This window comes from Alternaria rosae (genome assembly GCF_020736505.1).
Source record: "Alternaria rosae strain MPI-PUGE-AT-0040 chromosome Unknown BKA58scaffold_5, whole genome shotgun sequence".
Classification (NCBI taxonomy): domain Eukaryota; kingdom Fungi; phylum Ascomycota; class Dothideomycetes; order Pleosporales; family Pleosporaceae; genus Alternaria; species Alternaria rosae.
Window position 1 is genome coordinate 2,461,759 of NW_025763574.1, and position 20,420 is coordinate 2,482,178.

Here is a 20,420-nt window from a genome sequence, read left to right on the forward strand (position 1 = left end):
CGTACTCTGGTACTCGTCTCACATCTGCTCCGGGTCGGATCGACCTCTTTCGCGGCGCGACAACGTATGGCATGCCGAACAGCGACCACTCTCTTGAACAGTGCGATTGAAGGAAGAGAGTGGGGTTGCGGCTGAGATGCGCAGCCACGCGCAGTCTGTCAGCCTAGTGCGCAGCACATGAGACGCTTTTCAGCCTGATCGTTCGCCTGGCAGTCTGCGGTTGTTTTCTCGTCCTCTGTTCTGTCTTGTGGGCAAGAAATACGATAGACGCCCGTGTCAAAACAGGGTACCGCCGTCGAGCGACTCCAAATCGACTCCTCTCTCAACGTCCGCCCGCACATCTGACTACTCCGGTAATCCTCCCAACACCGCACCACTGGCGTTACAACCTACCAACAGCCTATGGCCCTCAGTTTGACTTGTCGTTCCAGTTCTGCAGCTTTTCGGCCACAACCATGTCAAAAGCTCTCGCTAGAGCTTCGCCCCTGAAGCCTGAAGTTCGCCTCGCTCAAGCTGTCTCTGAATTCGAAGCCGACCTATCAAGCGAGCAGAAGACCGCGTTTCGCGTATTGAAGTCGCAGTCGCTTTTAGCGCCACCCACTCCGAGCGATGTCATGCGACTGACGGCTGAAGTGGACCGTCGCATATCGAAGAAGTTCAGCAGTCGATGCCTTGGGCCGCGCTTCACCAACTTCCTCCAAGCTGTGCAGCAATTTGCTGCACTTGGGGATATTATGGTTGGAGGCTCACAAAATCTGATAGCATGTGGTGTGTGGTCTTTGGTGCGCATGTCGTTGCTGGTCCGTAACTGCTGTTATCATCGCGTCCACATCGTTCACTGACAGTATGCAGTCGTTTGTGAGCGTATCGAACCACGTAGAAACACTGTCATCAATTTTCATGGACATTGGTCGTTCTTGTCCACGCCACCAGGAAATTGCCGTAATCTATCCGCTCTCGACAAGGCTACAGGCCTACCTCCTAGAATACTTCGTCGTGGTAGTTGGTTTATGTCGTTATTTGTTCAGATTCGGGCAGAAGTCAGCCCTCCAGCAATTCACGTCGTCCTTGAGTGATGGGAATGTGAAAGCGTTTCAGTGTGATCTCGGAAAATGGGCACATTCGATTGAGAAAGAGATGCAAGTGGGTGAAGCTCAAGAAAGCTCCAGTTTCAGGGCTTTATCTCGATCGATGTTCAACTCCGCATCGTACCAACAAAAACTTGCTGCGAAGAAGCGAGTTCTCGACTTCTGTTCCATGTACGATCATGAAACGACTTGGAAGCAGATAAGAAAGGTCGGAAACACATCACTTTATACACATTTCCAGGAGTATGAAGAGTGGAGGGACTGCTCGCATCCTTGCACCCTAGTACTTACTGGTAAGCTAGGGTCTGGGAAATCCGTATTGCTAGCCAACATCGTGGACGATCTCAGCCTCTCTAACGAAAAGGATCGATCCTTGGTAGCATACTTCTTCTGCAGGCACGATCTACCTGAAAGTCTGCAAGCACGCACCATTCTTGGCTCGCTGGCGCGCCAAATGCTGCGGAGCGTTTCTGAATTGGGCACACTTTCAGAAGTATGCGAATATACACACACCACAGGAAACGTTGATAGACTACTGGGAATGATCATCCGGAGCTATCCTCCCAGTCATAAAACCTTTTTCATCATAGATGGACTAGACGAATGCCCTGACGAGGAAATAGCAACGCTGGCACAAGCAGTTAGGGATATCCAAGCAAAACTAAAGGTCTTTGTCTGTGCCTCTTTCCGGGTAGAGCCAAAAAGGGGTCAGTGATATCTCTGAACGAACTGTATGCGAGACGTCTACTGACCTAGTAAATTCGAATTCAGGTCTGCACTCAATTACACGTCGCCTCCTGGATGCTCGCATCGTTTCATTGCCGGAAAGCAACCCAGACATCGAAAGCTTCATCGAAGCAGAACTTTGTCGTTGTCTGGATCAGGATCTTTTAAACATTGGAGATTCTACTTTAATATTGGACATTCAAGACACGCTACTTCAGGGCTCTCAAGGGATGTTCCTCTGGGCGGCTCTTCAGATCCAGTCTCTGTGTAGTATGAAGACAGATCACGCTATCCGCGAAGCCTTGGGAGACCTACCAAAAGACCTTGCCCAAACGTTCTCCCGCATCTTGCACAAGTCAGGAAGTTCAGATCCATCGCTTCAGGCAAAGACTCTGGAGGTTGTGTTGGCAGCTCACCGACCCCTAACGACTAGCGAGTTGAGAGAAGCCTTAAGCGTTGATCCAGGACATGCAGTTTGGGACCCATCTAAGATGTTGAACGATGTTCAATCAGCACTAGCCTGCTGTGGATGTCTTCTTACTGTTGATGAGGAAGAATCAACCGTCCGAGTGATACATCACAGCGTCAAGCAGTACATCATTCACGGTCTTGACGACGTGAGACACATAGATTTCTCTTTCGAAGACGCCCAAAGAATGTTAGCAGACATCGTTGTTACGTATCTCGGGTATAGCTTTTTCGAAACACGATTGTCGAAAACTAAGCTCAGTCCCATGATGGCAAGCTCAGCGCCGATTAGCATCCTGCAAAGCACTATGGGTACTACCAGCACTACTCGGCATCTTGCCAAGAAGCTTCTCGGGTCTAGGAAGCAACCTAAGTTCGACCTCAGCAAGACCCTTGCAGAACTGCGTGGTTCAATGAACTCAAATCCAGAATACGAATTCACGTTCTATGGTTATGCGCAAACATACTGGCAGCATCATATATGGTATGTTTCAGGAGATAGCCGTCACATTGAACAGCTATCAGCCAGATTGATTCAACATCGAAATGCAGAATTGAAAGAGTTGGATAGAAACTTTGGGATGCATTGCCGTTGGGCTGCCAAGCATGGGAATATGAAAGTGCTCGAACTGCTCTTTCAGAACAGCACTGGGGACATGAAGACGCAGTACTCTATACCCACACCACTAATGTGGGCGATAGAGTATCGAGACAAAGATACTGTTGATGAACTAGTCAAGGTTGGCGTTGACGTCAATCATGGAGCTGCAACTGGAGCGTTACCAACGCCACTTATTCAGGCGGTGAGAAAAGGAGACAAGGAGATTGTGAAGATTCTTCTTAGCTCTGACAAGCTCAGAGTCAACGTGCAAGACAAGAACGGGTGTACGGCTTTAATGATGGCCTTGACGGAAGGAAACATCGGTATCGTTGAGCTACTGCTCAGCGACGAGAGGACTGAAGTCAACGGGGAACCCACTGGAGAATGGACGCCCTTAATGGCAGCAGTATTGGCAGGAAGCACGAGCATCGTCAAGCTACTGGTTGGCGTTGATAAGGTCGACGTTAACATGACGACCAAGCATGGACAGTCGGCATTAATGTTCGCGGCAGTAAGGGGGGATGAAGACATTGTCGAGGTGTTGCTCACTAGTGAGAAGATTGATTTCTCGGCGACAACCAAGTTCGGGGACACAGCGATGATGCTTGCATCAAAGAAGGGACACGAAGATGTGGTTGAGCTACTACGGTCACGTTGGATTCATACTGACTCAGTCGTCCCCCTAGTCCGGGTGCGGAGCTTTTGAGGGTTGAATGGGTTTTATATTAGTCTTTTACAAGAGACTCTCGAAGCCGCTCTGTACACTCCCAAACATGTGTTTCGACTGTACTCCGTTCGGTAGACCACGAACTCAGCGGCTAGAATTCGCGTCGCATATTGCTGAATGCACACCATCAGCTCCTGACAAACAAGTAGTTTGCAAAGCTTGAGTAACACAGAGTATATCTTCGAGACGTATCTTCGTTCTCTTGTTACCAACTAAGTTCGGTTTGACTGGCTCCAAGCAAGCAAATCAGTTACGCGCCAGTGGCTTCGACTGTCTGCAGATTGGGTATATTGAAGAGTGACAGATCCTGTGCCGTTGGCTTTCCAATTTTGATGCTCGAAGCCATTTCTCGAATTTCCAAATCCATGCTTTGGAACATCTTCATTTCTTGCTTGAGTTCATGCCTGCGACGGCGACCCAGAGGTATAATCTTCAGTGCAAGACCCGGTTGGGCGCTTAGCGCTAGTCGTGTGATGTCCTTTACAAGCATCATCTCATACATCAAGTAATCCACGAAGTCGTCGTCATCGTCGTCAGGAAACAACATTCGTATGCTGATTTCACAAGTCCTTTTCCGTTCCATTCTTTTCAAAGTGTGCCCTACGGAAAGATGCAATTCCCCGGCTGTGCACTCTCTTTGATTGTGGACCTTACTATCATCGCCCAGGCTAGGGTTCTGAAGCGGTAGCGGCAGCATGGTTTCGTTGTACCAAGATGCGAGGACGAGGCTGATGAGCTTGGTCCCGTTGTCGTTTCCCGGCTTCTGGGATTGGCCTAACAATGTACAGCGTCGTTTACTAGCCTTGTGGAAGACGTCTGACATTAAAGTAAACGCAGCTTTCCTTGCGGTAGATACTGGGCCGATTGTAACTTTAGGGGACTTCTGCACATTCTTTGTGCTCAAGTGTTCTTGAGCCTCGCCGAAGATCGTCTTGTTCACTTGAAGTAGGGCGGTCGGCATTCGAAGTACTGCCCAGGTGCAGATACCTGGCGTGGGGAATACATGTTTGAAAACACGCTCGGGGAAGTAGTCGTAGATGTAACAGCGCATTTCGGTTGGTAAGGCCATAAGCAAAGACTCTTGTGTACTTTGCATGGTTGATGCGGCCATGCGTGGACCTAGGGGATAGGGTCGTGGTTCGGGCGGCGTTGTTTCTTGTGTGCAGTGTCGCTGGTGTTGAAGGCGGCGGATGAAGAAGAGGACACTAACTTATACTTATTAAAAATTTGCTATTGCATTTATGTGGCTGACCCATTGGAAATGCTCGATACTACAGTTACCAGTTTGTTGCTATGATCCGTGGTTGGCCTGTGTCGTTCGCGGGCGAAGCAGCACCAATCCATGGATTAGGATTACCATCGACTTGACTGCGATCACGCAGAGTGGGACAAGCCACTTAAATATTGCCCAAAGCCAATAAGCTACGCGATCAGACACGCGAGAGAGTCCGCAGGTACCTGGGTAGGTTACAATGCGGCGGCTTGTTCGAAGACAAGGTGCCCAGGTGAACTTTCAAGGTGAGGTGGGCTTATGATGGTGTGACTTGAGATTCCGAAGTTCCGAAGCTTCGGGAGATTGGCAGCCAATCAGCACGTGCTTTATAATCGTGTCAAATTGCCCCGGAATTCGCCGCGGATGACATAGGCTTCGGCGAATTTAGTGACAATGCACCAGCCGTACCTTGCCATCTATTCACTCAACACGCGCGCCATACCAAGTCCACTCGCAGCACTCCTTGGACCTCTCGCCCCTTGATCATGTCGCTGCCTCGAACCACAACTGCTTTTGCGCGCTCCGGCTCGATATTTCTACGATTCGCCGCTCCCTCGGCTACTCCCCGCAGATGCCCGCAATGCGCGCGCACTTTCGCCTCGTCGATACCGTATCGACAGTCAGCTAAGCGGCAGATGCAGACGGCGACCGCGTACCACCCTTCGTCGCTATACCCTCAGCCGCCACCAAGGAATGCTGGCGTACCCGACACATCGATAGCAGGCGGAGCAGCCGAGGCAAACAATGCGAAAACCCCACAACTGCCGCCGCAAGAGCACATCCCCGCGACACCTGCCGAGCAACCGAACGTGAGCATATCCGAAGGCGAAGCACAGAAGCCACAGCAGGCAGCGGGTTCCAGCAAGCCGCTACGGCCGCGCCGCTACAACTTCGGGCCACGGAAAGCGACCATCAAGCTGTCACAGTCGGCAGTATCGCACCTACGTGAACTTCTCGAGCTACCAGAGCCTAAGCTTATTCGGATTGGTACAAAGGCAAAGGGCTGCTCGGGACTGGCATATCACTTGGAGTATGTGGATAAGCCAAGCCCGCTGGACGAGCAGGTCGAGCAGGATGGCGTCAAAGTCTTGATCGACAACAAAGCGCTGTTGAACATCATTGGAAGCGAGATGGACTGGCTGGAGGACAAGCTGAACGAGCGCTTCATCTTCAAGAACCCCAACATCAGTAAGTACCGACACAATGTACTTCGAGAGACCAAGGCTAACATCTTCTAGCGGAGCAGTGCGGTTGCGGCGAGTCCTTCAGCGTATCATGATACCCTTACGATTCAATCACTATAACTTATAGAAGCATTACCGGCGTTGCATCTTCGGCGTTGCACATACATATGGCATAATTCGAATATCATTAGCACCACCGGTAGCACGATTGCTACTTGGCTTCTCTACTTATGTGCGATACAGACTCGCGATACCACAATTGCAAGGTCAACAACAGCGCTATCTGGATACCATTACATTTGCATGAGTCGGCAGCATACTCTCGCAGCACTGGGTCCCAGTCGCATCCATCATTTGTTACTGACACTACATCTACATCTTCCCTGGCTCGTAGTCGAAGACTTTGACACCATTCGCCACCTCTCCAGCAAACTTTACGAAATCCTGATGGGCAGGGTCTTTGTATACGTAGTAGTCGCGGTCCTCTTCATTCTCAAACTCAACTACGAATCCATGGGTTGAGTTGCCCTGTCCATGTTAGTAGGTGTAAGGGAGCCTGGCGCATTGCATACGCTGTGGCCTTCAGGGCTGTTGTTCTTGCCACCTGAGAAAGACTTGATGTATGGCTTCTGGGAAGTTGGGTGAAGACACTGCTCCTTCAGTCCGAGCATACGACTGCAAGCCTATGATGTATTAGTATATATGAATGTATGTTTAGACAAATGTAGAGGTACTTCTGAGATTTGCTCTGGTGAAGCTGTGGACTTCCACTCGAATAGTACAATGTGAATGATCGTCATCTTGAGAACGATTAAATTAAACAACTGAACAGGATGCGCGAAGTGGTGATGTAGGGAATGGCTAAAGAGGGGCACTTAACATGGCGGGTTGCACTTCGGATATAATGACCTCAGCGTTGCTAAGCTCCGGGCAAGCTGCCGCGTTGCATGTTCCATAGCGCAAACACCGCGAACCGCAGGATCACCGCCAGACATCCCACAGCATTGCGAATAATGAAGCTGCGACCGTTATGAACCCAGACAGATACGATATTCGCAATTGATAGCTCACGATCACCTCAACCCTCAAGTAGCCGCCGCAGCCCCTCATAACCACCATGTCGAATGCGCCAGCTCTCCCCGAGCAACTCATTTACCTCATCATCCGCTTCACAGCCTCAGTACCGGACCTCCCGCTCTCAATACATACCCCACGAACAATCGCGACCCTCTCTCTCAAACAGCTCATCCGCCAACACCTCCCGTCCGAACATGCCTCGGCGCGCTTACGCCTCATCTATGCGGGCAAGGTGCTCGCAGACACCGAGCCATTATCGAAGTCCTTGAGATTACCGCCACCGCCGCCTCCTCGGAATACCAAAAGCAGCGATGCCGTGGGAGGAGGTAGCGGCGAAGCCAGCAAGAACAAAGGGAAACAACCTCTACGGGAAACACCCGCGGTCGAATACGGTACAACCACAGACATACCATCCGAAGCAAAGAAATACTACATACACTGTTCCCTCGGCGATGCGCTCCCCGCCCCCGAACTCGCCAGCGAAGCTACACTCGCTCAGAACACAGAGATAGCGTTGAAGTCGCATTATGCATCTTCCTATTCTACACCGGGACGGCGCGCAAGTAGCACGACAATAGACCACAATGCACGGAGACGTAGTTCAACGGCTACTACGAATACCGCGAACACCGTGCCCCAAGCTCAAGGCTTCGACAGATTGCTAAGCTCAGGCTTCACCCGCGACGAAATCGCTTCCCTCCGTGCTACGTTCACGCAAAACCTCTCCTTCACACATACACCCGACACGATGCCCACGCCCGCACAAATCCGCGTCTTGGAAGACCGATGGCTAGACTCCTCTGCCAACGATCCCTCGGCTTCGCTCACAGGCGGTACCGCGGGGACTGGTGGTGCTGGCACGGATGCAGGCTGGGGCGCGGGGTTTGCGGTGGAAGAAGGTGGGTTGGACGATATGTTGTATGGGTATCTGACTGGCTTCTTCTTTCCGTTGGGAAGTCTGGTGTGGGGGTTTAGGGAGGAGGGGGTTTGGACGAGGAGGAGGCAGGTTGCTGTTGTTATGGGGGTTGTGCTGAATGCTGTTTTTGGGTTTATGCGGTGGGGTGGGTAGGTTCAAGATGGAAAGACATGGATTATTGATACGGTGTCGTTATATACCTTCAGAAACACCTTCACCATGACCATCGTTCTTGTCTACATAACGCTATAGATGCAAAAGTATGCCTTGTTCAAGTCACACCACCGAATACGTACATGCTACGGGACCTGCAGATATTACTACATGCCGTAGTTACAGTATATACATCACACAATCACCTGTGTTATTGAATGCGCGAAATATTCCAGGATGCGACAAACACCGTTATCGAAAATGGTTATGCTCAATTTTAACCCGCAGCTTCATACCACCACTGTCACATGAGAGAGTCAGATGTTCTGCTTTAGCTTCAGTGATGAAGTGGTCTTAGTGTAGGAGAGTTCTTGTAGCGTACCAACTACGTTTCAACGGCGTCATGCAAGCGCATGCACTACGCATGTGTGGCGCAGACGCTATTGTTTCCACCGCCTACGTTTTCGAAGTCCTGCAATGCAAATGCAGCAGGGCAACCATGGTCACGAAGGATAAATTGGGGAGCCGATGGTGCAGTAGGCTGTGATAGGGAAACAGAGGGTGCAGCTGTGATGTTCATCTGGGGCGACCTGCAAATACTGTGAGTAACAGCCCAACATGTCAACATCGTCGCATTGAAAATAGTCACCATGGCAAGACGGTTATGGTCATTATAGTAAGTCTGATTGAAAGCTGGGGGTATCTATGCGACAGGTCCGTGATCGATCAAAAATGATTTCCTCTCCACGACCCTTGAGCATCCATCTCTCTCAGACTGTACAAAACAAAAGGAAAAAGTGTTCGCTCAAACTCCATGCTTGCTGTTTCGTTCATTACCGCATCCATCTTCCTTGCTCGATACCGGGGGGTATAGGGTATAAACATCCACACTCTCTCCTTCGAAAAGAACAATCGCGCTCCGTCCGTTACTCTGCGAAGAACTCTCGGCGATATGGTGTAAACGTATCGTCATGTGGTCCTGGCACAAAGAAGTAACGGCCGTCGACCGATCGTCGTTCGTCGTCGTAGTAGTTGGGTAGTAGATATAGCCTCAGTAGTACCCGTATCTCCTCATGCGCCATCCTTCACAAAGAGAAGTGATGATCAGTACGGCGACATGTGGGAAACGGGCTCACACTAGACTCTACTAGTATGCGTTGTCCTCTTTCGGCCGCCGCCGCGTCCGCAGGTGAGGCAGCTGATGATGATGCCGAAGAGGGAGACGATGGCGTTGATGATTGCCTTAAGACCAGCAGCGATGGCGTTGACAATGGCCATGATGCAGTTTCCGATGGTGCGGAACTAGAATGTGTGTTAGGGATAGTTCATGTGGGCAGGCAAGCAGAGGGATACGTACGACCGACTTGATGCAAGATACTACGGCACCCATGATTGTTCTGGTGAAGGTTTCGGTGGTGTAGTGGGTGGAGGATTCGAGGTAGAGAGGTGATTGTTCGTAGGTTCGTTGGTAGATAGATGGTATAGTTTTGGGAGTGTGTGGTATCACAACAAAGGGCTTTGAGCCCTCTCACTTATAAGCAGCCGCGAGCCAGGCGCCGGAACAACGACAGTCCTTGCACAAAAGCTACGTCACGCGGCGTCCGTGCCTAACCACCAGCCAACCCTTGTCTCCAAATCCTTCACCTCAATCTTCACCTGCGTAACGAAATTTCCCGACTCAAACTCCATTCCTGCAGGTGACTGTGCTGCGTCTGCAAACAGCCAAGCTCGCAACGTCAGCGGGAAAAGTCAGGTTTGCGCCAACCAAGCCGCCCGATGCGGCAAAGATGGGCGACGGACGCGCTCAAAGCAGTCGCGCAAAACAGGGTTGGCCCTGCGAGCGGCGTGTCGAGTGTGGGTCGCGCGCCACAACCTTAAAGAACGCCGACGTCACTGGTGCTCCCTGATGCAGTAGCGATCGCAGCCTGCGCGTGGCTGGGCCCATGGGCAACGCAATACTCCTCTCATGATCGCGATGACTTTGGCCTCGCAGCACCCGAAGCAGGTAGACCGACTTTCGATAAGCCCATGCTGCTGATTTGGTGCGCCAACACTACCGCTGCTCGACGTTGTGCGACGCGAGACCGCCGTTATCGTGCCAACCACGCCCTCCCGCGCACCTCCTTCTCCTCACCTGTAGCCATCATCCACCCATATTTGATCACCCCAGATGCTCTTATCCGGCATGGCTCCACCGTTGCAAGATTCCCAGAACTGTCGTGCATCGTGCATATCTGTGTCCGTAACTGTGACGTAGCCATCTGTGGCGGCCCATCTAATTCTCTTCCGCATCCTTGCACAGAACAGCGGCTCCAAATCTCCACCCACCCGTGCTGCCATCTCTCCAGCCGCTCTCTCGCCTCGTTGATGAGGTGACGCCACAGCTCAAACGTGGGTCATCCACCCATATTGACATCAGTCCATCAGGCAATCTCAGCAAACAGGGCAACGGCACAAGGGTCACACGGGTTTTCGTCTCAACGTCTCACCACCTTTTCGCAAACCCATGTTATCATCCGAACCGCGGGAGCTAGGCTTTCCAAGCACTGCAAGCAAAATCGTGGTCTAGACTGCCTGACCGGCATGCTCATATCGCTTCGAGGCCATGGCATCTTTCCAAGGCATCTTCTGGAAATAGCACGGCTAACCTGGCACATCGGAATTAACAGCAAAACACGATCTTGGATCGGACCCTCGATGCCCAGAACCGCAATCTTGCTTTCAATTTCCATGTCCTCTGTCGTGGAGATTAAGATTAAGCAGAGCGGCTGGGAACCGACATTGCTCTCATAGGCGTTTCAGGATTTATTGTTTTACATCCATGTATGCGGTGAGAAGGTTTAGCGCTGGTGAGGTCCCTTGGTGTGGTGTGGCTGGTGACGCGCCGTCGAAATGTCTGACATCGGACTTCTGCGCACAAGGAGCGGGCCGCCGGTCGACGCTCGAGGGAAAAAGTTGGTACAAGTGGAGTCTAACCGGGCGACACCACACATCACGCGTGCATGCACCAATCTCATCAAATGTAGCATAGCTCACCATCGGCGACGCAATGTTTCATCATCATCGTTGTTCTATTATGCGCATTGCCACTCCTGCCTCCGTCTAGCTACTATCCGGCTTTGTTCGTTATTCATACACTTCGTAAACATGCCGTATCCAACATCCTAAATCGAGCGCTGAGATGGTCTTTCTCCCGTTGCGAAGCCATGCAGATACTGCTAACGTCATGCTGCTGAAGAAAAAGGAAAACGAAATGTCGTCTGCTTGGTACTGTGGGTATATGGGTTGTTGTCAAAGAATCATGGGTATTCATTGCTGATGCTGTGTTGAAAGTCCAATGCAGATGTGCCAGAGCGATGTTTCACGGGAATTCGTCGAATGGCAAAGCTGCTGAGCTCTTTCCATTCCGTCGTATCATACTGTGGTAGGCTGATCGAAAGCTGTTGCGTGAGGATAGACTCGGCTTATAGGTCTCTGCTGCTGCTGATGTTGGTGGTATGGCTGCTCCGTATGATCCTGAAATCAGTTTGCATTGCGATGCTTCGGAATGGGAGGTATGTTCTCTTCGGTGATCCTAGTCTCCAGTTTGGGCCTCGAGCTCGATCGTGAGACTGATTCCAGTCGGCTTGCTGCTCGCTTGTCTGGGGTGTCGAAATGGTCTTCGTTCCAAAGTGCCGAAGAAGAAAAAGCTGGAGTAATGCGTCCCTCAGCATGGATGCCAAGTGGGCTTGGATACATGTCGATTGTCTCGTGACTCTGCTTGGGAGTCTTCGTATGAGCTTCGCCCAAAGCCCTGCGGCGTCCCGTACTAACTGAATCGCTGTATCCGTGTCTGCTCCAATTGGGACGATGCAGGCGAGCCGCCTTGGGTAGACTGGAGTAAGATGCTTGCGACTGGAGAGTTTCACTCCTGTTGCGTTGGTTGGGCCGGTCTGTGGTACCATCGCTAGTTTGCGTAGGAAGTAATAGTTCGGACGTCGCATGATCGCTGTCAATCTCTCGCATGAATTCATCATCTTCATCCTCAACTTTGGCCATCCGCTTCACATTCTTTACTTCAAAGTATGGTGTCTTCGGCAATTCTGGCATCGAGTGCATCGATATCGCACGCGGTCGCGATCGAGGAATATCCTGCACTGCAAAATTGAGATGCGCAAAGTAATTTTCGCGCAGCGGGTTCCAGCTCAACGGCGCCATTCGTCCGCGGTTCCGCAGGATGGACATGTAGCTTGAGACAGCGCCGATCAGGATCAGAACCATCACAGCGACCGTCAGGAGACCTTGGATGATGATTATGATGATGCCAATAACGGTTGTAGGGATGCGAGCGATATCAAACCGTGTATCAAAGGCTGCCGAAAGACCTGTAGTAGTAATCTTGCTAAAGCCGAGAAGATACACGGCCAAAACGTTCAGGCGCTGTCCCTCGAAAGGTCGAAGGATGATGAAGGCGATAAAAGCGACAATCTCAACAGCGAGCAGACCGAACACCTGGGCCAAGGGCTGTGTAGATGCGCCAGCAAGGAAGCATGCTCGAACGAATTCGTAGAACAGCCAGACGACGAAGAACCACCAACGAGTTCTCCTATAGCGGGAGGCGAGCCAACCAAACCTTGTCGTGTACTGCTCGTCGTCATGGATTGACGTGGTATCCGCCGTGGCGTGTATCGTCCACCAAGGAATTGAACCGATGTAAACCTCATCTTCGGAGCGCGGCACTTTGCTATTCCTCGAAATACTGAACCACGGAATGAGCTTGTACAAGCGTCGTTTGGCTATGTTCAAGCAGTCGGGTTCAGAGGCATACTTGCCGATCCGAAGTCTGGAGAAACAAGCATAGGCGGCGATACTGCCTATGCCGAATACTACGGCGAAAAAGGCTACACATGCGACCGCAACAGGACCTGAAAGAGCTAGGTAGGAGAACTGAAACATGGCCAGAAATGTCAACATGTAAAACCCGATGAAAATCGTTCGCAGGACAGTCGATAGAGCGAAGGTAAGGTAGTGCGTTCGGAAAAAGGCTAGGCGGTCCTTTTTGACAACACGTATGCTACTCAAGCCTTCGAGGACAGCTTTCAGGGAGAGCACAGAGACAACACCGCATGTAATCAAGACCAAGAACCAGAGCAGTCCGGTCATGAAAGCGTTGCTTGCTGGGATGTGTTCCGTCGCAAGGGTACCAGCGAATCCAGAATAGTTGCCCGGAAGTGGCAGTCCAGGCTTTACGGGCAGTCCGTAATATTTGAATCCGCTATTCACGTCGACGAGATGGCGCTTGGCTAGGGCAGATTGGAGATTCAGATCTCGAGAAAGAGCGCTTCGTTTGTATATCTGGTGGATGTCGACCCCTCCTCCAAGATGAGGATTGCTTTCGCCCGTACCTGCGGCGCCGACATGCGACGTGTTTCCTTTGTTCGAGCCAATGAAATCGTTGATCGTGTTCTGCATTGGCTCAGAGTAGATCATACCCCCAGCCCAGGCATAGTTGCTCCAGAAGGCCACGAGGACGCTGGGCCAGTTCACTGAGAGCGCCCCGCTGTAGAAGATGTGGTGCCATACCGCGAAGACCACAGACACTGACAGCGAATGGGCGTAATGCTTGCGCATGTCGACGATGTTGGATCCGTAGGCGGCTGTAACAAAAGAGGAAACGACGGCTATGAGAGTGAAGAATCCTAGCGTTGAGCCCACTGAGCTTTTCTGCTGAAAGGTGAAGCCATTGGTAATCTGTGCCGCAAAACAGCCGATTTCGTTCTGTGTGGAGTTTGAAAACAACCGCAGGATCGCCTGGCCTTCGAAGTCGGGGATGCTCAGCGCGATTTCTGGAATCCCTGCGACGTCGTCTTGATTGATCGGTATGATGCCCGCCGCCTCGATGGGAACGCCGGCTTTGACGGGACAAGCGCTGAGTATGTTGGCGTCGCAAGGGTTGAAGGTCAGGTCGAATCGACTCTCGCCGTACGCATAAACGCCGATGTTCATCATTATGTCCTCTCTTCGTAGCCCAGTCTCACCTTCCAGGTGGAAAATGATCGTCATGTTGTCTTTGTAGTAGGCAGCGTCGAATCGCGTGACATTGATTGCGCTCTTGCCTAGGCAGTCGCCATAGTCGGCAGTGTAGAGAGATGGTTTTCTGTCGTCTCTGACTTGCCATTTGTCACCATCGATGATTCCGACCACCCATGTACCGTCATCGTCTACGCTGACGGAGCCGACCAGAGGGAGCAGTAGCAGGCCGGCTGCCAACAAAACTTGACCGCACCCTCTTAGGTACATTTCGCCCGGACGTGTGAGAACGGATCTCGAGTGCTTGTCGTCGTTTGTATACGTATGGTTCGAGGCGTCGGTAGACCGACGGGAGATCGTGATTGACCGCGACACGGAAAACGAATGTTGGGGCGAGCGAGGATAGTCGGATCAGGATGTCGGGGTGTAGATTTGTAGTGCGGCGACCAGACGCAGCATCGCAGATGCCTAGGCAACAGCAGCGAGAGAGAGTTGAAGAGTGCAGACAGAGTGGTGAGTGTGAGCTGAACCACGCAAGTATGGTCTGGCGGGTGCTGGCAGGTGCAATGAAGCAAGAGCCACTAGCCACCAGGCGAGCACGTCCTGAAGTTGCAGGCGCAACCATTTCTAGTCACAGAGCGCCTGTTTGGGCAGTCACTTCCCTAATCTAGATGAATATACCCACACAACCTCCAGTCAATTCATCGACATTAAAGTGCCGACCTGATTTCACAGTCATCGCATAGAATGTATGAGCAACAAGTACAATGTGCTAAGCTTTTTTACCTGCGTTAGCGCCGATCTAGCGCGCTACTGTGGCAGCCGTGGTGAAGGTGCCGCCATGTGCGAGTATTCAGTACCAGAAGCATGTGTTAACGTGCCAACAAGACATGAGACGGTGTCTGTATTCAGGGCGCAGGAACCATCGGAGCCCATCGCCTCCTCTTCCATCACCCGCCCCATCACCTCGACCCCCCTTTGCGCCGCGAGTACCACCGGATCCTAGCCATAGTCCATAGAAATTTTTGTCCCAGGCAAAAGATCTTCCAAGAAGAAGAAACAGGTGTTCGTCTTGTCATACCAGGAGTATATGGAGTCAATGGCCTCTGATAGCTCAGTGCTGCTTGTCTTGTCGATGCAGCAGATATTGACCCAAAAATATTGGAGACCATTCTTCTCAGCTTGCTTCATGCAAAGACAGACCTTAATGTAGCCGAATTTGTTCTTCCATGTTCCATTTATTATGTCTGCATAAGTAACCCCGCATCCAGCTGCTCCACAGGTATGCGAAAGAATACCTAGGTAGCATGCGGCGGAATATACTTGCCAACGAATTCCTCGAAGCTAAACTAGTTATGGTTCTCAAGACACAAAACACGCATGATGAGGGAATTCTCAGGAAAACCTGGCGCAGGATGCCATCCAGTTGGATTGGTCGAAGAGTTGGGTCGTCGCTAAGTTATCCAAATATACGTGGTGGTGGGGCTCTGCTCGCGAAGTGGCGTGGTTATTTGGTTGTCATGTGATCTGCTGCGCATTGCTATATAACCCCAATAGCATCGATTCTCGGTTATGAAACTCGTGTATTGATGTGGTGGAGGATTCTGTTGAGATCTCGGTTGGCGAATCAGGCGCCAGAGTTCGTCACGCGGACGAACGCGACTTTGCCTACGAGATATCCGGTCAGTTCACCGGCTACCTCACTGAATAGTCGGTTATCCCCTCGAGCTGTAGTCTCGTGTTTTCCTTTGAGAGTATATGCACAAAACGAGTGGGGACAACTTCAAAATGCCAGACGCCACATTATACTCGCTGCTGCCGCACCGACGAGCCATCCGCTTATTGCGCATCAAATCGGGAACGGGCGAAGAAGGCATTCAGATCACTCTCGAAACTTTCAACCTCGACTCAAAAACGCAATTCACTGCGCTCTCATATGTCTGGGGCGATACAACATCGCCATGCGAGATCATATGCAATGGGCATACAAAGTCGATTACACGCAATCTCTTGGGTGTCTTATCACAACTACAGAAACAGCAGTTTAATTGCCTACTGTGGGTAGACGCCATCTGCATCAACCAAAGGGACGAAGAAGAGAAGAGCTTCCAAGTGGCTATGATGAGAGACATCTACAAGCGCGCCGCAAAGGTCATATTCTGGCTCGGACAACAGGAACTTTACGATGAAGATGCGATTAATCTGATGAGAAGCTTTTCCCAAAGGTTTCCGCATCGGCTGGATTTGGAACGGCACAGATTGAAGACTCTGGAAGAGATGAATCTTTCTTCCTTTGATCGCGGTTGGGCCGGATGGGCCTCTCTTTTTTGTCGCCCATGGTTTGGGCGTGTTTGGATTGTACAAGAGTTTTCGAACGCGACGAAATCCGTTTTTATGTCCGGTGCACTGGAGATTCCAACTGAACTCCTATTGCATTGCGGATTCGCCACAGAAGTGTGCGTTGCGATTCGAGAAGTTGTGTGTCGCGAAAGAGATGTTCGCGATACCGGAAAAGCGATCTTGAGACTTTTTGCTTTGGGAGTGGGTCAGTTTGGCCGTGAAATGGGAGTGGGTGGTGGTCCTCGAATTTTCGATATATGGTGCAGGAGCCAACAACTTGAAGCCACAGATCCTCGAGACCGAGTTTTTGCACTCTTGTCGACACAAACAGCAGTTGGAATGGAAATGATCAATTACCGCAAGAGCGAGGCAACAGTATTCACAGAGATTGCAGCGACGGCTCTCAACATACTAGTTCCTAGGATAACGTGGATTGGAAGTGTCTTCCATCCGTCGCAGCTCCAAGTTGAGCGGAACAATCTGCACAGAGTCAGCAGATTTTTAGCTTGCAAATTCTGCTCCCCAGGATCATCAGATCTACCGAGCTGGGTGCCGGACTGGAAGCCTATCGGATTCAACTTCGTCCCCTTGACGCGCTACTACACAGGCACTACAACTTTTACACATCCTTATGATCATGCTATTGTCAAAGAAAAAGTGAGTTTACTTGTTGGCTTTTTATACAACAGATCTAACTCTCTAGGTGTTGTACATATCAGGGACAATCTTGGACGAGCCTACTGTGATCATCAATTCAAAGCCATATATGGATCCGACTTGGCCGGCAATGCTCGGAACTGACACAAAAACCCGGAAGTCAGCCAGAGATATGATGAATTGGATATCTATGTGTTATGTAGTAGCTATGTCGATTCTTCTGCCCTCAGCTGAGGACGTCCGCTTTGAAAGGCTTTGCCGTGCGATGGCATTTGGTGTACGTCTCGAAGAAACGGATATATTGGCTAGTCACTACATGAAGGGACTTCAGGCATTATTCAGTGCGTATGAAAGCTTAGCAGGACAGGCACACTATCACCCCAGCCTCCTGCGAAGTTACAGTGAACCGGGCTCTCATAACAAGATGTACGAAAGCGGATTCTATGAGCTATCAGCTGGCCGGAAATTCAGCGTTACAAAGCAAAAGTATCTGGCCTGGGTACCCGTGGACACAAGGCCGACTGATCGCATATGTTTTCTTGCGGGGTGTGCTGTTCCATTTGTGGTAAGACCTGTTGACCAACATTATGAACTAGTAGGAGACTGTTGTAGGGAAGATCTGGTACTGGATGCAGGCCGTAAGATCCGTCAGAAGCCGCAATTGTTCGAATTCCGCTGACCAGGAGCGAACACTTGAAGAACAATACGCTTTTTTCTTTATGACACATTGCCTCATGTGGGCATCCTTGACAAGAATTCTGAGGTCGGTAGACTGGAACGGCACAGTCTAGACTGGCCATGCGAGAAAATTCCTCGCTCCGACTATCCTTGGTTCTACATTCGCAGTGTTGCCGCCGTTCGCCAACTCTACACGAGGAAGACTGATAAAGATGCACCGCCTCAAAGCTTCGTTAAACACCAACACCATGCAATCGGTATTGGTTGCTTTCACGAAGCACACAGCTTCGGTAAAACTCGCAGGACGCGCTCATCTCACCACTGCCTCGCTGTCAGCACCGCCGACCGCAAGGCCATTCGGGTGCTCGGGAAGCTACGGATTTTGGAACTAGACAAGAATTTGGGCGGTCATTATATGACGGCGCAGGATCAACTCAATCTTGACCGCATTGCCTTGATCGTTTTTGAGGTTGCAGGTGCTGCTGCCGGTGCTGCTGCCGACGAGCATCCTCGATAGTCCTTGTCCGAGTATCCCTACGTCCAGAAGCTTTTCCACTTGCTGCTTGCACATGCTGGTAATAATTATCTGCTTCTTCCCACACATTCTCTTGTTGGTAAAGCATGCCCATACGAAGAAAAAGATCAACCATGTTGTCAGGGCTGTCGTAGAGCGTATACTCGGCTCGCTCTTCCATGACAAGGAGCACAACATCGACGAATTCGTGCTTGCCGTACGCGAAGAGTATCTCCAAGAGGGCTAGTAGAGAGAAGGACAAAGGCATTGCCCAAGCTGGATCTTCCAGGCCAGAAAGAGTGCGGAGGAACTGGCCGCACGAGCCAAGGCGTCTTGTACATTACCATCTTGTTCTGCGTCCTTGTAGGTGCGAATTAGTGCAAGCCAGACGTCGAGTGTTTGCTGTGGGAAGTCCAAGGGGCAACTGGCCATCCGAGACGTAACGAGAACAATTGATCAAGCAGGAGATAAGATTATTGACTCTTCTTTTCTTTCACATACGACCATAGGACACTGAAAATTAGGCTTCCCGTCCGCTCAGCCATATACAAGCAGTGTACCGGCGGATTAGTAGTTAGGTGGGTGACCACTAGCGAATCCCCGCTGTTGTATGTTTTGTTTCTTTTTGCCCATGCCAGTGACATCCATCTCTTTTTGCAGCAAGGAGCGATGTATCTTGCTTTGTCAGACGCGCGAGCCCAGGTATCATCCCATTTCTTGTAACCTGTTTGATCTGATCATTTCGCTATTGGGTATCTCAGCTTGCATGTCGATTCTCAAGTATCCTATCAAGTCTCCCTTCCGTTGATGTAGGGCCTTCTCTCATCTCATCACTAGTACGAGGCCACCGCAACCCCTCAGACGACAGGGCTACTTCCATTGAACGTGCCCTTAGCCTTGACACAAAGGTCTCCGCCGACACTCTCCAGCGTCGCAACAATCTCCTGTTTCTGTCTCGACGCGTCGGTCTTCTTCGTCAGATCCTTCTGTGGTGACAGCCATCCCAACCAACTCTTTGTAGGTTCCGCTTCAGGTTCAGGCGGCGGCTCGGATTGAGGAAGGTCAGGTTTTGAGAAGGAGGCGCGGAGGACGTAGAAGTCGAGGCTGTAGGTCGGTTTGGCGTAGGTTAGGCTGAGAGAGTCTGGACGGTGAACTGGCTCTATCTTCAGTGTCAGCATGACCGTATCCTCTATATTTTCCGGAAATTGTATACACACCCACAATGCCATCTGGCCCTCTGACCATCCTCGCCATTATCTCTTCAAAAACGGTTGCGATAGCCCCGCCATGCGCAACACCGGGCCACCCACTCATTCCTCCTCCTATCCAGACCACAGCCACCATCTCTCTTGTCTCGGCGTTCCAAAACGCTCTTTGTACACCCAATCCCCGCGTCCCACTCATGACGCCCAATATACCTTTCTTGCCTGCATTCTCTCTCCCAAAGTCCAGATCCAGCTCCAGCCACCCTTTGTATGCTGATATCTTTCGGCTCGATCCAGGAGGAGAGGACGTCAATCCTGGCCCTGACCGGAGCGCTGTGTCGGTGTGTAGGTTGTATGATTGAGAACGCAAGGATTGCACGATTTCGAGAGCATCGATGTCGCGCCGCAGAGAGTCGAGGATTATTTCGTCTTCTCTTGAGCCGGGCTCTGGGAGACCGAGAGGCGCGGCAAAGTGGCGAGCACCTAGACCGGTTGTGATGCCTAGAGCGAGGATACTGGCGTACCAGAAGTACGACCAGCGGATGCGGGATTGGAGGGGGAGGGGAAGATCGCGATGCGTATGGTAGCTGGAGGAGCGGAACGTTCGGCAGGCGGATTGGCAGGACTGTTTGGAAGGTGCGCTATTGAGAGCAATGCGCACTCGTGACATACTGACCACTAGCTGCAGGTAGCAATTACACAGGTTGAGATTTGGTAGACTTGAGTGATGGAGATATCGCGGATTGATGGCAGGGATCACCTCACCGAGGCTGAAGGTTAGCGGCTTGGCGATATCGAGCACCT

General features: G+C 51.1%; 10 protein-coding genes across 10 annotated transcripts; 5 read left to right on the forward strand and 5 right to left on the reverse strand.

The window, feature by feature from the left end:
• Positions 1–244: 244 nt before the first annotated feature.
• On the forward strand, positions 245–3,725 carry BKA58DRAFT_184625 (NACHT domain protein). Its single transcript, XM_046165448.1, has 4 exons — positions 245–353; positions 432–800; positions 853–1,795; positions 1,860–3,725. The coding sequence occupies exons 2-4, from the start codon at positions 456–458 to the stop codon at positions 3,587–3,589; spliced, it is 3,018 nt and encodes a 1,005-aa protein (XP_046025663.1). The 5' UTR covers positions 245–353; positions 432–455; the 3' UTR covers positions 3,590–3,725.
• On the reverse strand, positions 3,725–5,173 carry BKA58DRAFT_184584 (uncharacterized protein). Its single transcript, XM_046165447.1, has 2 exons — positions 4,863–5,173; positions 3,725–4,815 (listed from the first exon to the last, which is right to left on the reverse strand). The coding sequence occupies exons 1-2, from the start codon at positions 4,952–4,954 to the stop codon at positions 3,861–3,863; spliced, it is 1,047 nt and encodes a 348-aa protein (XP_046025664.1). The 5' UTR covers positions 4,955–5,173; the 3' UTR covers positions 3,725–3,860.
• A 195-nt stretch (positions 5,174–5,368) lies between these two features.
• On the forward strand, positions 5,369–6,162 carry BKA58DRAFT_315237 (uncharacterized protein; the record flags this gene model as incomplete). Its single annotated transcript, XM_046167514.1, has 2 exons — positions 5,369–6,071; positions 6,122–6,162. 2 exons carry the CDS (start codon positions 5,369–5,371, stop codon positions 6,160–6,162), a joined length of 744 nt encoding a protein of 247 aa, XP_046025665.1.
• Positions 6,163–6,439: 277 nt separating this feature from the next.
• BKA58DRAFT_411860 (uncharacterized protein) lies at positions 6,440–6,867 on the reverse strand (the record flags this gene model as incomplete). Its single annotated transcript, XM_046172321.1, has 3 exons — positions 6,440–6,595; positions 6,640–6,750; positions 6,802–6,867. The coding sequence occupies 3 exons, from the start codon at positions 6,865–6,867 to the stop codon at positions 6,440–6,442; spliced, it is 333 nt and encodes a 110-aa protein (XP_046025666.1).
• A 150-nt stretch (positions 6,868–7,017) lies between these two features.
• BKA58DRAFT_184653 (DUF2407 C-terminal domain-containing protein) lies at positions 7,018–8,566 on the forward strand. The gene has a single exon (XM_046165450.1). The coding sequence runs from the start codon at positions 7,185–7,187 to the stop codon at positions 8,211–8,213; it is 1,029 nt and encodes a 342-aa protein (XP_046025667.1). The 5' UTR covers positions 7,018–7,184; the 3' UTR covers positions 8,214–8,566.
• A 745-nt stretch (positions 8,567–9,311) lies between these two features.
• BKA58DRAFT_184645 (uncharacterized protein) lies at positions 9,312–9,762 on the reverse strand. Its single transcript, XM_046165449.1, has 2 exons — positions 9,571–9,762; positions 9,312–9,515 (listed from the first exon to the last, which is right to left on the reverse strand). The coding sequence occupies exons 1-2, from the start codon at positions 9,601–9,603 to the stop codon at positions 9,351–9,353; spliced, it is 198 nt and encodes a 65-aa protein (XP_046025668.1). The 5' UTR covers positions 9,604–9,762; the 3' UTR covers positions 9,312–9,350.
• A 1,515-nt stretch (positions 9,763–11,277) lies between these two features.
• Positions 11,278–14,822, reverse strand: BKA58DRAFT_339818 (uncharacterized protein). Its single transcript, XM_046168318.1, has one exon. It carries the CDS (start codon positions 14,490–14,492, stop codon positions 11,736–11,738), a length of 2,757 nt encoding a protein of 918 aa, XP_046025669.1. The 5' UTR covers positions 14,493–14,822; the 3' UTR covers positions 11,278–11,735.
• Positions 14,823–15,804: 982 nt separating this feature from the next.
• On the forward strand, positions 15,805–18,004 carry BKA58DRAFT_184758 (heterokaryon incompatibility protein-domain-containing protein). The gene is made up of 2 exons (XM_046165451.1): positions 15,805–17,219; positions 17,266–18,004. The coding sequence occupies exons 1-2, from the start codon at positions 15,981–15,983 to the stop codon at positions 17,896–17,898; spliced, it is 1,872 nt and encodes a 623-aa protein (XP_046025670.1). The 5' UTR covers positions 15,805–15,980; the 3' UTR covers positions 17,899–18,004.
• On the forward strand, positions 18,004–18,366 carry BKA58DRAFT_458443 (uncharacterized protein; the record flags this gene model as incomplete). The annotated part of the gene is made up of 1 exon (XM_046174667.1): positions 18,004–18,366. A coding segment is annotated over one exon (363 nt), but the record flags the coding sequence as incomplete, so codon positions are not given.
• A 645-nt stretch (positions 18,367–19,011) lies between these two features.
• BKA58DRAFT_385868 (uncharacterized protein) lies at positions 19,012–20,341 on the reverse strand. Its single transcript, XM_046170408.1, has 2 exons — positions 19,629–20,341; positions 19,012–19,570 (listed from the first exon to the last, which is right to left on the reverse strand). Exons 1-2 carry the CDS (start codon positions 20,284–20,286, stop codon positions 19,269–19,271), a joined length of 960 nt encoding a protein of 319 aa, XP_046025672.1. The 5' UTR covers positions 20,287–20,341; the 3' UTR covers positions 19,012–19,268.
• Between the last annotated feature and the right edge of the window lie 79 nt (positions 20,342–20,420).

Bases quoted from the DNA above. Each gene is read 5' to 3' on its own strand.
- BKA58DRAFT_184625 (XM_046165448.1), top strand. From the start codon at position 456: ATGTCAAAAGCTCTCGCTAGAGCTTCGCCCCTGAAGCCTGAAGTTCGC. The intron at 801-852 runs GTCCGTAACTGC...GACAGTATGCAG, and splicing joins TGGTGCGCATGTCGTTGCTG to TCGTTTGTGAGCGTATCGAA. The intron at 1,796-1,859 runs GTCAGTGATATC...ATTCGAATTCAG, and splicing joins CCGGGTAGAGCCAAAAAGGG to GTCTGCACTCAATTACACGT.
- BKA58DRAFT_184584 (XM_046165447.1), bottom strand. From the start codon at position 4,954: ATGGATTGGTGCTGCTTCGCCCGCGAACGACACAGGCCAACCACGGAT. The intron at 4,816-4,862 runs GTCAGCCACATA...AGTATAAGTTAG, and splicing joins GTATCGAGCATTTCCAATGG to TGTCCTCTTCTTCATCCGCC.
- BKA58DRAFT_184653 (XM_046165450.1), top strand. From the start codon at position 7,185: ATGTCGAATGCGCCAGCTCTCCCCGAGCAACTCATTTACCTCATCATC.
- BKA58DRAFT_184645 (XM_046165449.1), bottom strand. From the start codon at position 9,603: ATGGGTGCCGTAGTATCTTGCATCAAGTCGGTC. The intron at 9,516-9,570 runs GTACGTATCCCT...CACACATTCTAG, and splicing joins TATCTTGCATCAAGTCGGTC to TTCCGCACCATCGGAAACTG.
- BKA58DRAFT_339818 (XM_046168318.1), bottom strand. From the start codon at position 14,492: ATGTACCTAAGAGGGTGCGGTCAAGTTTTGTTGGCAGCCGGCCTGCTA.
- BKA58DRAFT_184758 (XM_046165451.1), top strand. From the start codon at position 15,981: ATGCACAAAACGAGTGGGGACAACTTCAAAATGCCAGACGCCACATTA. The intron at 17,220-17,265 runs GTGAGTTTACTT...CTAACTCTCTAG, and splicing joins ATGCTATTGTCAAAGAAAAA to GTGTTGTACATATCAGGGAC.
- BKA58DRAFT_385868 (XM_046170408.1), bottom strand. From the start codon at position 20,286: ATGTCACGAGTGCGCATTGCTCTCAATAGCGCACCTTCCAAACAGTCC. The intron at 19,571-19,628 runs GTGTGTATACAA...CACTGAAGATAG, and splicing joins AGGGCCAGATGGCATTGTGG to AGCCAGTTCACCGTCCAGAC.